We start from the raw sequence: 15922 nt of genomic DNA, 5'->3' as shown, positions 1-15922 counted from the left end.
CTCTGCTCAGTGAGGGTTCAGCAGTAGTAAAGGCTGTTGAATGGCAATAATACATTCCCTCTCAGTAGCTAGGTGTGGGGTGTCCTGGGACAATGAGAAAAATAAGTTTTTGGAGGAATTCTAAGGAAGCCTTTGTGCTTGCGCTTCCTCCCTGAAGGCACAGTACTTGGTGGGAGGAAATGCAGTTTGTGGAGGAGTCCTTGGTTAGCGAATGCTAAGCAGCCGTGCAAGGCAGCAAACTCTGATTTTTGCATACGGTGCGTTAAAACCAGCCGACCTACCCGTTTTCCATGAACAGAGGAATGGCATTTCCTGCAGTCATCACTTGATGCAGAAAGAGAAGGAGTAAAACAGGTGCTGGAGAACAAGGTAAAGAGCAAAAAGAGGCCTCCTCTGGTAACAACAGTGGAGATTAGTGCTGTTTTCTAACCACATCTTCTAGCGAGTGGTTTGGCCATGGCTACGGAAGAAGGCGCAAACTATTTTGCACGCTGCCTATCCCTCAATCGTGCTTCCTGCATAGTGCACATGTTATGTCCTTCTACATTTAAAATACAGTAACGAAACTTTGTGTCAGAACTTCGGTAGTGTGATGCAATGCAAGTTTTTCTCACTTTCGCTGACCTGATTCCCCGACTTGGCATCCTTCTTCGATCAAGAGATTTCTATATGGAACTCACAGTCATGGTGTTGTGGTCAGTCTCTACCGTCCTCACCGTGCGATGCCTATCATTATTTGATCACACTTGGGAATGAGTGAGGCAGACAGTCTGAAGCAGGCCTACTTCCCGCGTTAGAAATGGCTTATCTCATAAATTACGAAACCAGACATCATTGTCATGCGTAATTCGCAGCGGCAGAAAGGCGAGCAACTTCGACAGATTTTAAAGCATCCCGCCTCCGGACACCTGCTCGTGGCTGATGTTACGGCTTTCATGAGGACTACAGAGGGGTTTATTTAGGGAGGCAAGTAGCAAGCAACACATGTTGCGACGGAATAGGTGAGCCGCAGCTAGGAGACTGGCCATAGCTGTCTGGTGTCAAGGGATAGGGCAGGGACGCATCGGTCTTCCTATGACCCTAATTTCTTGCCTCACTTCGCCCATCACTCAAGTCTCCTACTTAATCTCTTGTCAGTCAGTCGCCGTTTTACCACCACTGTCCAACGATGACTTGCTAAGTCCTGTCCTGCACCCCACACCGGTGTTTGGGCTAGCCCTTTGCTGATTCGATGAAGGAGAGCGGCTGCAATACTTGCTCGTTAAGGTGCGTTCAAGTCATGTTATAAAGAACAGCACAAAAATCGCCGGACATTTTGGCATCGCCAAAGTTTGTTGTGTAAAACTATGCTGAAAAATATTTTCAGATGAGCTTGACTTAGTTGCATACGTCAGAGCTCTCCACTTCTCCATGCCATGCTGAATGCTGAGCCATGCCCAGCCATGACAACATTGCACAAAGGAAACTATAGTAGGATTCGCATAATGGCAAGCGTTACTTCCGAGGTGAGGAGGTGTGCCCTTGTATGGTACGAGATCTCGGAGGCCACGTGATGGGCGTGACCATTTTGTGTATGTTGCTTTTAGATGGCACATTTGCACAACAGTAGGTCAACCTACAGTTGCTGTGATGTGAAATTGAATCTTTGGGGTAAGCTCCAGCACAGGAGAATGACGCGCTGAGATCAAGAAATACGGAGCAAGCTTCCTTGTGCAGGTGTTATGGTAATGTTGTTATTGTTTCTGTTAACTGTGGAGGCGGCAGTGGCTACAGTGGTCACCTCCTAATTGGTTTAGTGTCATCATCGTAAATAAATAAACAAACGAACAGACAAACAAACAAACACTCTCATCCCTAGATCTTTTATCCACAGTCACAGTTAACATAGGGCTAAGCAAAAGAAAACATTAGCGAACACAGCCGCTGCATTTCTCACATTGCGGACAATCCATACTCCAACAGACTAGCTTATAATGCCAATCATATTGACTTGCAATGTAGTGCTAGTGAGTGCATTTTTGTTGTGCATAATCAAGCTATAAACCATGGAATAATAGCTGCCAACTGCTGGCCTTGTGGAATTTCTTTTTTTTTCTAAAAGAGATACTGTGAACTCTGTGTTTCTTTTAAGTCTACAATCCATTGCATTGCATTTGTTACTTCTTCGGCAAATTGTGGGAACATGGAAGATTGGTTTATATTTTTCGCGTCACTGCTTTCACTGTTGCTTGGCTAAAGCTCTGCAGCAGATGGGTTGATTGGTAATGAAATCCATTGATGCAAGGCTTTAAAGAATTGTTCATTTCCAATGGTTTTTTTTTCAGCAAAAATTTACTTAAGCTCAGGCTACATGGAGCAAACTTTCACAATGAACTTCAAGTGGCAGAAATAGACGCGGTGGCACGACGCTGACTGTTCGTTGGCTTGGGCTACATGGAGCGAAAAATAGGCGGACACTGCCATGCGTTTGCCACGTCACTGTCAGTGTTGTCAGATTCGGTGAATATCTTTTTGTAAAACAAGAAAACGATAAAAAATTCACTGACGATTACGATACTACCTAATGCGAAATTTGAGTCCAGCTCATTAGGTGTTTTGAATTCCGTCGCTTGCGTCATGCATTGTTCAGCAAGAAAGCATGAACACCAGAACGCGTGACTTGTGTGGAGCGCATTCCCTAGCAGCTGCGGCGCAGGCAAAGTAGCACATGTGCTCTGGGTCCGAAGCCCACGCCAGCACTTCGTTTCCATATATGGTATTAGTGGACGCACTCGCCGCATGCCTTAGTAATGACGTCATTGGCAACCGGGTGACGATGCACTCTATCGTGGTGCCATATCGTATTGTACTGCCATCGTGGAGTACGTCTCGTGCGGTACTCTGCTTTCATCCTCACCCTTTTGCCATGCTCTCCCCCTACGCTTTCCTCCTCGCGCTCTCTTCTCTATCGCCGTCTTTAATCCTCTGCTGTGCTCCGCTCGTTCATTTTGCCTGTTACGCCGAGTCCGACGCACAACGCAGGAACGGGGGCCTAGGAGCTGCGCTCAAAAGAGGTTTTCATTCTAATAATTGTTGTTAATTGCCAAGTAATCTGAAAAAGGAGGTATATACATGCATTTACAAACAGAATAGGAAAAAAATTTGAGCCACTTAATGTCGCAAAGACTAACGAAACAGCAGAGCTATGGGAAGGCGTAGTGCAATCAAACACTCTTCGACATCGTTGAGCTTAGGCAGATGTGACGGTCCCGGATGATAGCAGTAGCCATTTGTCTTGCTTAGCTGGGGCAACTTCCCATCAAGCAGAGAGTCCTTTCAAGTGTTGCGCACGGATATGTCAGCCACAGAAGGTTCCTCGGGGAACGCTTTTCGCAGAACTTCGAGGGCACTGTCGCACTGCTCTTCGTTACACACACTGCCTATCTTGCTTAAATTCACATTGAAGCACAGTCTATCGCAAACCACACAACTGTGTCCAAACTCAACGCTCAGAAAATCTCGCCTGGGTCATCCGTCTGCACCAGAAATGGCCATCCTCTCTCTCTGCTTGAAGTTCTCTATGACGCAAAAACCAAGATAGCCTAGCCGCTTGACGCCGTTCGTCCTTATGTGTGGCGTCGTATTTCCGTTTTGCTTTTGCTTGTCTGGTCCACAATTCCGGATCGTCACCCATATTCTGGCGCTTAGCTTCGGCAACATTAGCCTTATATTCAGGATATTCCTGTTTACACCACATACACTCACGAGCAGCTTCCTTCCTCTTTCGTATTTGCTCAGCTTCTTCAGGAGAAAGTACCTTCTTCGGTCTGCTCATCTCGACAGTAGACTGGATACTGATGCTGCCGGCACACACGTCGCCTCTCTTCCAGGAGAGCACCTGCACGTCAGAGCTTATGTCATCACCAGGCTCAGCCAATCCCATACGCCACATCTCCTCTCCATGGTAGCTGCACCGCACCGCATGCTCATACACAGCTGTCCCCCTCCCCCACTTTGCTTAGCCTCCCCTTGCTTAGCCTCCCTCCACCTCGCTTAGCCTTCTCACCCTCTCCACTTGGGCGAGCAGAGTTTTCTGTTAACGTTTGGCACAGCCAGAGCTCTTGCTTGAACAGCTCTGCTGTTAAAACCTGCAGTGTCTCTCGACCGGCCGCCTTAAGAGATAGCTCCTCACAACACCTGGCGAGTGCACCTCTCACGTGTTATCCACTCCTGGCGACGAAATTTGCTCAGCCGAATTTTTTCTGGCCGAGCCAGGTCTGTAGCGTGTGCAACATTTTCTGCCATTGGGTATCATGCGTTCTCCACCGGATGATGTTTACCTCTCTGGCACTGATATTTTGCTCCATATTGCCCAGCCTTTAAGGTGCGTTGCAAATATTTGCGCACCATCTCTGACACAGCTGCATCTGTGAAGCATCCGCTCACTTTAATATCCTGAATGCTGGAAACATACTACACTGTCCCTAAAATGCATTACAAAAGCACACGGCATTGGACTAGTTGGTGATAACCCAATTTGAACGTATTGTGTGCTTTGTTGTTTCGTTTCGCCTTGTTTGTGATCCCTTGTGCCTGTACATATTGGTGCCAATCAAGTAGCATTAAAACCTGTTGATAGTAACACTTCGGTGTTGTACATCTACTGTGTGATGTTTCTTTCTTGCTCAATTCCGTGGATTGTGAACGTGCCCGGTTTGGTGAACCCTGCCTGCTTCGGTGACTCACTTTGGGACCTGAATTGCTTCTCTGCAGAACGCGAGTTTCCCAGCTCTTTCGAGTCCCTGGTGAAGAAGATCCATGGACTTCTGCTGCATGTCCTGGCGCACCTGTACCATGCCCACTTCAGGGAGATGGTCTTGCTGCAGCTGCACGGCCACCTGCATTCGATATTTGCCCACTTTACCCTCTTCAACGCGCGCTTCAATCTGGTGGATCCCAAAGATGCCGCCGTGCTACAGGACTTGGCCGTTGCCCTCGGACTCTGTCCGCCTGCCGAGAGCGCCAACGGAAGCCCTGCCGCCTCTTCCTCTACGCCTTCCTCCTCGGCCATCGCAGCAGGCAGCAGCACAGACGAAGATTCTGCAGCTGCGGAAGCCACCCCGGCTTCAGTGGCTGCCCCCATGGACGTATCCCTCTCGCCTTCGGCGATGCAGCGATCTGTGGTTACCTCCAGCATCGAGGCAGCTCCGATATCAATGGCCGCTACAACGGCCGGGAGTGTGGTGCCCGCGCAGTAGGTCGTTGCGGTCACCGCTTTGTTAACGTTTTGTCGAGTGCCTGTGGTGATAGCAGCCTGTGGTGTGGATTGTCGGTTCCCCCGAGAGTGGTATCGGGGGGGCATTTCCGTCGTGCATCCACAACAGCCGGTAGTGCTGTGCTCGTCGCTGGTGGTGCCACGAAGGGGATGACGTCACTTCGGTGTGATTAGGTGGCTCTGCTGGCAACAGCAGCAGCATCAAGCAAATTGTTTGTTGTTTTCACTGTTACGCTGGGTTGAAATGTGGCTTCGCTGCTCTGCCCATCCTCCGCTTGACACTAGAGTGATTATAGTCGCAGTTATGGCAGTGTTATGTGGCAGGCGTGGGAGGCCTTTACCCCCCTCTCCCCTACCCCTGCAGGGCGGTACTACATCCGTGCCACGAGTGCTGAAAAAGCACGGGCCTTGTGGAATAGCCTCTGCAGAGTAGCTCGTTTTGAACCCCCAGCTAGTTAAAAGCAACCTTCACGACAGTAGCTGGGATAGTTATGTCTGTGCTGAGGTAGGAGGGGGGTTACTACTAGGCAATTGGCTGGAGTGGTTGATCTAGGGAGAGTCACTATGTCCATCATTTTGGGATCATGAAAGTGGCGGAACACGTGGTGAATATTAATTTGCTAGAGCTTGCAGGCACCTTCCATGCATGGCGCTAGCTTGATAACTAACCCTGTGTGACGGTGGCAAGAAGTCTTGGTTGCCATTAAAAAAAAAACGCACTGTCAGTGTCTGCGTAAAATCAGGGTCAGGAAAAAGGCTGACATTTTCATTGGGAAAGAAAGAAAACAACAACAACAACAAAAAAGCATGCTGGTGAAGTAGCTATGGTGCCAGCAACTGAGTCAAAGGAAAAAAAGAAGAGATTGTAAACTGCAATAAGACTGCGACGACTTTGGTGAATTGGAAATACTTCATAGCTGATATACCGTGTAGACTCTTCTAAGGGTTGCACCCCCAAATTGGCAGTCGAAAATATGGGAGAAAAAATTGGGAATTGGGAAATATGGGAGCAGCAGTCACATTGTCGGAAGAAGCAGTCAATGTGCTCTGATGCCGCGCACGCACACTGGCGAATTTCGGTATTCTGCGTACTTCCCTGTGCTGCTACTAGATAGCCAGTGCCAGGGTGTGCGAAAGATTCGCTGGCACCATTTTGACCAATAATTTCGGTCTCGTGTAAGGACCGCACCTTGTGAAAATTGTGAAAAAAAAAGAGTGCTGCTCTTGCACAAGTTTATACGGTAGATCAGCACATAAAAGACATTGGACAGACAGAATTGTTCTGTGTGTTTTCTGTGGGCTGATATATGTTGCTATGAAGAAAATGATGTTAGGTGTAGCTTTTGTGCATGTTGTTTTGCATTTTGCTGCAATTCATTTGGACTTGTGATCAGGTAGAAATCATTTCTTATAGATTATTGATTCGAATTTGGCCTATTTCTTTGTTTACATTGTTGCACTTAAGATGCAGCATTTTATGAAAATTGTAGTTGAGAGATAAAATATTTTGCTCGTTGCATTTTCTATATTCAGAAAAAAAGAGTATTTTGTGCAGAATAATATTGACCCATTGCAGTTGTGATGAATATGTTGTGCCACCCTGTCAGCATTTTCGATCTTCTGGGCACAGTTGTGTGCATTCATTTGAAAGTGCACATCCTCTAGAATAGCAAGCGCTTTCCAGTGCAGTGCTTAATAATCTAAGGGTTAAAGCACCAACTTCCCAGATTTTATGCCAAGCTGCATAGGTGTCATGGCTGCCCTGTTTCTGAAGTCATCCACAATTTTCCGTCGGGAAGGGACAGGGCCTGCAAGCTCTGCAATAGTACATTCTTGGTAGGCACGAGCTTACAAGGCTTCACGCTGCAGTTGATTTCGAAGGTTGCTTAAAGTGGCTGTACCTTGTATTGAGAACTGTCTTGTATCAAGAGAGTGATTGCACCGGTGGAAATGACTCTGGTAGACAGGTCACGGGAGTCCCGCCACTTTCTCCGTTGCTCTGCAGGTTGGAGGCTCATGATACGAGTCAGTCTGGTTGGTGACCCAAATTGGTGCCTGCCAGGTTGTTCGGGCAGGCAACGCATGGTTACTCCAAAAACTCGCACAATTGCCAGCCCCACTTAGTGAAGTAGGAGAGGAGGGGGGTGGGGTCGTGTGTATGTGTGTTGTGTGGCGTGGTGACAATTGCGTCTACTCGTCATTCTTCCGCAGGAGCGGAGGAGGGAAATAAAATGGGGAGAGAGAGCAAGAGGGGGGCCTATTTATTTTCTGTCGTCGCCTCGGCCCACACTCGCACACACATACATAGCCACTAGGTGACACACAGCTGGGACTTTCATGTGTGCGAGGTGACACACAAACACACAGAATATGTAAATAGGATGATGCTCTATTTTTAAGAAGCACTAGAGGTTGGTGATTTAGGCAAGTCTTTCTTCTCTCCATTCTATCCCCCCCTTCCCCCCGCCCGAATCCACTCCCCCCCCTCTGGGCATTTGGAGTTGCACGTGCAATGGGTGTGTCGACCATCATCGTCACTGGCAGGGAGGGTGGACAGGGTCGATGATGGCAGCTTGCAAAGAGGTCCTTCTTGCCTTTGCCTCAACTGTTTAGCCACCTGTTTTTGTACGTACGTCTAGGTGGCGATTGTCGAGGATGTACCTGCTTCGTCATTCGTCAATCTGCAAGGAAGAAACACTGTTTGGTTTCACCTGCCTCCTCCACTTGTGGTTCCTGCACCTCATTGGTTGTTGGTTTCCGATGGCTTCCGTGTTGTGGGCTTCTAAAAGTGGTCCTTCTCGGTGATGCAGTGTATGTGCATGGCTGGAAATGTGAACAGTCTTGCTCTTGCTGTGCCTGCATCGTGCACCAGGTGCATGTCAGTGAATCGGCCGTTGCTGCATTCTCTGCAGATGGACCAGCTGTCTAACGGGCAAAACGACAGTGGTGGTGGTGTTTGCGTGCAAGAAGTTTAATTGATTTCTGCTTTTGAGAAGTCATTCTTGAGGCTAAAGTTGAGCGCAACTTTCAGCTCTCGGCAGCCCGCTGTCACAGGCTGCATGACAGCAGTGGACATTGGATGTATCAGCGTAGCAAGTGAACTTCCGAGAATTGTAACCATTTAGACATGGTGCTGAAGGGAGGGGTTCAGTTAATAAGCTAACAGCTACTGAAAGTATGTGTGTAGAGCTGCATTGATAGCGATTAGGAAGTATTGGCAAAACTAAGCTGCTTGATGAAAACATTTAGGAGCTCACATTTTCACTAGTGTCACTAGTCTATAAACAAAGTAATTTTCAAAAATCGAAGGCCTATCTACAGTTGCACCAACCATTGGCACATTAGAGACATTAGACATCAGAAGTAGCCTTAGCTAAGTCATCTTTTTAAGAATTTGTCTGGCTTTCTAAATGGCCCTTACACATTAACCGATGCAGAGCAAGAGGCTTGGTACTAATCTTCAAACATCACGTCTTGAGTTACAGACTGTGTTCGTTAATTTAAGCTGCTAGTATTGGAGAGGTTTAGCAACATGTAGAAGTCATGCCAACTCTGACACCTCTGTCAGTGGGCTTTTGCTGTTCACTGTGGCTTCAGAAAAAAAACTTTTTAGGCTGCACCAACTGTAATTCTTGCAGCAGTTTCTCAAAATTTGTGATGACCCGCAATATTTTGAGCGGCATCATGGCTTGCAGAACAGTGTTAAGAAATTATCTGCGTGTACCCTAACCCACTCCTGCAGTATCTTGGAACAAACTCGCTTCTTTAAAGGCAGCCTCAGTGGTACCTTACGATGGGGGCTAGTTTCACTTCCCATTGGGAGGCAAGCATAAAACTTGGATAGCTGTGGCCGGTGTGTACACAAACTGTTTTAGTAGGTGCAGTCTGAGGGCCATGGCTACTTCAGGTTGCAGTACTCCTGGTGAGGCACTGTGTGCAAAACGATCTGAAGCCCATGGCATGCCTTTTCAGCTGAGTTCTTGCGAGCGAACCAGGCATAACTGCTTCGAGCACCAGCTAGAGATAGATTGCGCCCTCCGTTTTTCTTGTTCGAGTGTCTCTGTTCTTGCCTTCATCTGCAGAGAGTGGAAATTTCACGCATTGCAGCTAGCTTACGCTTTGTGCTGTCAAACCATTCTCTGTAACATCTTGCAGTCTGCATTACCACTTTTTCTCCTCAGCTTGACGTACTGACTCGTGTAATAGCAGAAATGCAGCTTTGAACTCCCATATATGGATTATATATGGGCTTATAAGTGGTGTCCGTAATTTCCAGCTGGTGAAAAGGGGCTGTTTCTTGGCAAAGTCTTATATTAAGCCGTATCATATTTTTTAAGTAAAGCACAATAAACGTGTAAGTAGGGCAACATTATCCGTTGAGAGAGAAGTTAGGGATAGGGATGAACACAGTGAACAGTTTGCTGTTCTTGCTTTCTTTAGCTGATTGTGTTGTCTGATGTCAGTAGGTTGGCAGCTTTCACAACTCGGCGTTGCAGAATTAGTGTGTTTTGTACCCCCCCGGTGTTTTATGCTTTTAAAGAAGATGGATTAATTTTTATAATTCAGAGCTCAGGTGAAGCGGGAAATTTGAACTCGATAGCAGCCATACTACTTTTTTTTGCAATATAGTAAGGAAAGGGTGAGGCTATTGCATGAGTCTGTACGTTAGCTCCTTTCCAACCCACAAAGTAATTACATCATCTTCAGCGGGAGCTTTCTCGTTTCTATCGGGCTCCTTCATAAGCAAGCATTAAGGCTAGATATTGAAAATAATATGGACTAGGAGACATATTAACAATATTTGCGTAGTTTGTGCATGTAGCAGGCAAAGTTGATAGCTTCAAAAGGCTTAGCATATCTTCTCGGCTACAAAGCGTAGACCTATGCTAGTTGCATTTTACGGGCATTTGTGTTCTCGTGACACTGGGGTTCTGAAAATTTCTGAACTTATGCATTGTTTGCAACATTATCCTCAATTCTGTCATTTAGCTACATAACTATGTGATAGTTGCCCACCACTTGTCTAATTTGTAAGACTTCTCGAGAGGGTGCAGAAGGTGGCAAGCTTGCAGGAGTGTTATCTTATGGCAGGCACAGGTTGTTATGTCAACAAAAGTGAGCAGCTGCGTTTCATTTTAGTTCAGCTGTGACCATGTGGAAATGCTTTAGATTCAGGTTCTGTCGTCTGCACTGGTTCTTTGCTTGGCATTGCAAATATTTCGCAATTTGCCATTTTAAGAGCCATTCCGAAACTTCAAATACTATGAGGGGCAGGACGTTACCATGTCTTTCCAACCTTTGTTTTCCTAATTATTTTTTGTTTGATTTTCAGGAATTGTGATTGTGTAACCTGTGTGTATGTGTGCATTGTGCACTCATATGCATGTGTGTAAATAGTGGGCTTGTTTTTCCGGTGTTTTTTTTTCCGTTCTTGCTTTTGGTCCTATTTATTGCTCGTCTTGACAATGTGTGTACCTCTTGTTGCCTTGTTAGCCTGGGTTGCTTGTGTTAGTCTATTGTCAAAATATGCAGTCATTTCACACAATCTGTGCACATGCTCGTTTGATCATGTGCCGGCATGGCCATCAGAGTATGTACAGACCCGAGTTTGTGTTGCTCTGTGTACTTGTTTTACTGGCTCTTGTGATTATGGTGTCGGATGGCAAATGCTGCCGTGCAAGGCACTGTTGTCGGGAAACAGAAAGGTGGCATAGGTTGCACAAGGAACGAGTTGCAACAGAGGCTGCAAGCGTGCATCATTTGACATTCTTTTCTTTTTGTTTTCACATTTTAGTTATCGCATTCAACTGTCCGTGTGTGAGTGGATGTGCATCAGGAGAGTCTGCCGGTGCATTGCAATTGTTAGAGCTACATTTTGCGGAGGTTCCTGCCCAAATAGCAGTTGTCTGGATGGGAAGCTCATGCCATTTGTAGAACTCACTTGTGCGCTTGCATAAAGCTTGCGAAGAAAAAGAAAAATACCAGCACAGTGTAGCATGTAGAAACGCATGATGCTAGCAGTCCTAAAAGCAAGGCGCACGCAGTGCGACACCTCTGGTGTTCATCGTCAGAGGCAGTTTTCTATGCTCATGACAGGGAATGGCTAGTTAAAGAGTTGAGCGAAAGATTACTATCCAAGTTGGAGTTTAGGCATTGCTTGACGTGTCTGATAAGTTAATTTTGCTAATGATGAAGCCTCTTGCTAATTTAAGTATGGTATAGAAGGGTGACTGTGTTTTTCAAGTTGTCATGCGCTGTACCCTCTCTGGGCTGGCATAGTCCAGTTGGGAGAGACAAAAGAGCAAAAGAAAATTTGGGGGGCACTTAACGGAGAACAAAGCATTAAAGGGCACAGTCTGCCCTCTCTCGTAGTTGCATGCTGCTCAGATCCACATCATGCACTGTACAGAGAAAAGTCGAACTTTAAGCGAAATTTCACCTCCCAGTAGCCTAGACCTTTGGCCTATGCTGCCCGCCAGCGCAGTTCATCCCGCATTTGCATGCACCAGTGAGCTCCCCGTATGGTGCAAGGCCTGTGTGTGTTTGTGTGTGCATTTGAGGGAGCAGTGCCTCTGCCCTTGGACTGTATTATTCCCGTTTCTGTTGGTTATTATTTTTGTATCATTCAGGTGGTGGCAGTTGCGGTGTTTTATTATCTCGGCGAGCACGGAAGGCGCACTTGCATGTAGCTTGTTGACTGTCGAACGAGGGTAGGAGGGACAGGTCACCGTTGTTGGTTAATTATTTTGTTTAAATGAGCTGAAAAGTGAGCACTGTGTTAGATGTACATACATATAATATATAGATATATATATCTCTATCTCTACCATTGACCTATAGCGACAAAGAGATTTGCCTGGGGCAGGAATCGGGAGCGTTTCGCCTGGTGTAGGACACTTGATGGCACACGGGTGAAGGGGGCGAAGTAACCCGACCATTGAGCAAGCACAGCTCTTGCTTCGGGCTGAGCCGATTCGAAGCCAGTCTCTCGTCTTTGCCTTGCCACAACTCTTACTATGGACAGCTGAGCAGCCACTGTTCTCGGCAACGATATCACCACCTTTTGCCGGTGGCCACTCGAGTCTCTCCGCCTGCACTGTTCGGGGTGCGTGCTGTGCAGGTCTTGTGGCAGCATGGCATCGTCGGCCATGCCGCTGGCTTCGCACGGCTCGCCTCCACGTGCCAAGCAGCAGAGCCAAGGTGTGCTACCTGTGCACCTGAATTAAATGCACCTCTGTCTTTTCCCCCTGCCTGTTTCCTATGGGGCCTTTGATGTCTATAGTACCATCACTCTATACAGAGAGCGCAGACACGTGACAGCACCTCTACCGCTCCCGACTGTTGTGCACACCTTAAGTTATCTGTGCTGGCCAGTGTCCAACCCCTGTCACACTAGGTGGCAGACGCACACCCACAAAAAGAACTGTGTAAGCTGTAGCAAGGTGTTATTTTATATTTTTCATTCGATACCCCTCTACAACATTTTGGTTGTTGTTTTACGACGTGTGGCTGTGAACCGGCTTTAGTAAAGCTGGTTGTGCCACTTAATTGGTCAGCTAAAAGGTCCATACATTTCTCTTGTGTTGTCATTTTGCCTCATTCGTGCCCCATGTGTGACAGGGGTTCCAGTTGACTCTCCGATGTCAGATCTTGCTTGCAGAATGCTGTAGGAAGAATGTCAAATTTGTAAGAGGCGCCATCACAGGCTAATCTTCTAATTAAGTGTGGCACGAACGTTGCTAAAGTCGTAGACTTGCATCACGTCAGCATAGCCAGCTGCGTGAAACCTTTATGACAGAATTACCTTTACATTGGCGAGGTGTATTTTGTCGGAGAAATTCTATTGGCATGTGTCAGCGGCAGGGTAGTAGCTTGGAAATTCCGACATCCGAGAATCGGCTGGGCCACATCCTGGTGTGGAATTTCAAGCGCAGAGACTTGTTTAAAAAAATTGGACACGGGAAGGGTAGGTGAGCACTTACTTCTTCACACATGGAAACGATACAAGCACCTCACACGCATAAAAACACACATACAAGGAAAATGCAGAGGCAAGCGTGTCTTCTACGGGGGCTCGCCTGAATGGGAAAGAGGCGCAAAAGTGCGGGTCAAGGGGGGGTAAAAAATGTGGAGCGTTACTGGTGCGCTGCGACGCGAAGCAGCAGCAGCGATGACGATGACGATGCGTGTGTGTGTGTGTGTGAGAAATAGTACACGCCTGTCCGTTGGTGCCTTTCTTATCGAAAAAAAAAAAAGAAACTGTGCGTGCATTCCACAGTGCGTGCCTGTGTGCGTCTCTCTTCTTGCCTTCGTCCCGCGCGCGCCACCACCGCGTGTGACGTCAGCTCGACGCCGATGCAGACGCCGTTGCGCTGCTGTGACGTCGGTCGCGGCGCACGTCTCACGTGACCTCCAGGCGCAGAGTCGCTGCGCAAATGGCTGCAGCGTTCAGTCCTGCAGACGTTTGAGTGGGGTGCCGATTTCTTTCTTGCTTTTCTGGCGCCGCCCGGGAGTGTGACGTCGACGGGGCGTCAGGCGTGTCGATTCGTGACGTTTTCGCGAAAGCGAACGGCGGAATCGCAGGCGACAATCACGAACGAGCCGGTATTCGGAACCACGGCGAATACTCGCGGAAATGGCTGAAATCTGCAAGAGGCGCATACGTTTGTGGCATAAGTGCTTTAGAGAAAAGTGCTTCGGAACGTGATTGCGTTTTCGAAACCATGCGTATTGAATTGCTGAGCCGAACCGTTCTAGAACAGTATGTTCCCCCGACGACTGAACGGTTCCTATCGCTCGGATTTACTTTTTCCTCCATGACTCGAGAACGAAGGTGACTGCACGCCAGTGCTTGGTTGCCAAATAAAAAAAAAAAAAAACTTTCACTGCTGGCCATGCACTGCAGGAACGCGGTGAACAGGATCGCGCGCCTCTTGTCGAATCTTCCCAGTGGTCGATGAACAGCGCTCCAGTGTTGCTCGTTGTCGGCGCCGAGACTCGAAAACAGATCGAGCGTTTCCCGCGTGCTCCGTGTACGCCTCCCCCCCCCCCCCCCCCCTACCCCCTCCTTCTAACATGCGTGGCGGTTAAACCAGTTCAGTGTTAAAAGCCGGCCGTAGAAACCGAACTGCGATTCGCTTTGCGTTTCAAGTCTGCGGCATACAAGCTCAAGGAAGAGATGCGAGAACGAAACGGAAGACGCGCAAGTCTTTTCGCCCTGTTCCTGCAATCGAATTCCGCCTTGACGGCGTCTTCGAACCAATCGGGTAGGGAGAATATGGTGCTCTGTTTTGCGGCGGACTTTGTAAATAGACAGAGAGAGAGAGGAGTAAAACGTATCTGGTAGTCGCGTGAGCCAGTGGGAACTGTAACAGATGGCAAATTCGACAGTATGGCGTAATTCCACAATGTCCAGAATATAGCGCCAGTGTTTGCGGTCGCTTTTTTTTTTTTTTCTCGTTTCGTGCTGACGCACACGGACATTTGGGTCTGCACGAATGCGCGACATTCGAAGTGATCTCGGCATTCCCCGTAATCGGCCGCACTCTTAATAAATGCCGACGCGGTCTTCCGTGGTGTAAACCTAGTAGTCCAAGCGCCGATGGCGGCTCACGTTTGACCCGGCTTGGACGTTGGCTAAGCATTGCGTGATCACGACGCACGCGCAGGCACGACCAAATTGGGGACGGGGGGGGACCCTGCGCGTGGAGGTCAGCGGGCGGCGTGCTTTCTGCGTTTGTCGTACTGTGTATTTGTTTTTGCTGGAGAGCGCAGCGGTGTGTTTGTTTTCGTTTCCATCTTCTGTACGTTCGGCCGTGCGTGCCGGTCAGTTTCTCGTTGTGTTTTTTTTTTTTTGTTGTTTCCGTGGCGTACGTGCGTGTCGCGCCAGTGGCGCTTATGTGTGTGTTGATGACGATGTCGCGCGCGCGCTAGGTTGCGGCCTTTGCCGCGACTGACGAGAGTGATTATGTTGGTGATCGTGATGCTGTGTGGCGGCGATGTGCACACACAAACATGCGCAAACACACACACACACACACACACTCTACACATAGACGAGACGCATGTGTGCTATCCCCTCTTCTTCTTCTTGTTCGCCTTTGATAATCGACACACAAGTGCACACACACGCAGAGGAGAGCCGAGGATATAGTACTGTGTTTTGCGGCGGGCTTTGTAAATAGACCGAGAGAGAGAGAAAGAGAGAGAGAGGAATAAAAAACCTTCGAGGGAACTAGTCAAGTACAATAAAGTTTAGTACAATGGTACCAGCCTGTGCGTCCTGTGTGTCATTCTTTTGCAACGTTCACTGCATTCGCTTGCTCTTTAAATGCAGTATGCTAGCACAAATTTTAAAGAGACACTAAAGGCAGATACTAAGTCGACGTGTACTGTCCAAGTACCATTACAAAAGCTCGCAACGCTTGTTTCGTGCCAAGACTTAGTGTACGAGAAAATTGCGTATGAAGGGTTCGAATACATTTATCGGAATTCAGATCTCCCGCCATCCAACTGGAGGGGGGGGGACGTTGCATTCGCCATAACCACCACCATTTGCTGCCGTCCACGGCGTATTGCCGTCGGTGAGTAAAACGGCGCCCGACAGACGGCGGTACTTAGCCAAGACGGAGCTATGGCCCACCACAACAGAGCGGTGGATTTGCCGCT

General features: G+C 48.0%; 1 protein-coding gene across 3 annotated transcripts in view; it reads left to right on the top strand.

Annotated features, from left to right (window-relative positions):
• Positions 1-15525, top strand: part of Mob2 (MOB kinase activator 2) — a 156455-nt gene extending 140930 nt beyond the window's left edge. For all 3 annotated transcript variants that reach the window (XM_072287946.1, XM_072287945.1, XM_072287944.1), the window contains exon 5: positions 4753-15525. In XM_072287946.1, coding sequence (XP_072144047.1) covers positions 4753-5237 — 485 coding nt within the window. In that variant the 3' untranslated portion in view covers positions 5238-15525. The remainder of the gene's footprint in view (positions 1-4752) is intronic.
• Positions 15526-15922: the final 397 nt, after the last annotated feature.

Source organism: Dermacentor andersoni, chromosome 4, assembly GCF_023375885.2.
Source record: "Dermacentor andersoni chromosome 4, qqDerAnde1_hic_scaffold, whole genome shotgun sequence".
Lineage (NCBI taxonomy): Eukaryota > Metazoa > Arthropoda > Arachnida > Ixodida > Ixodidae > Dermacentor > Dermacentor andersoni.
This window is presented reverse-complemented; position numbering and strand designations above follow the sequence as displayed.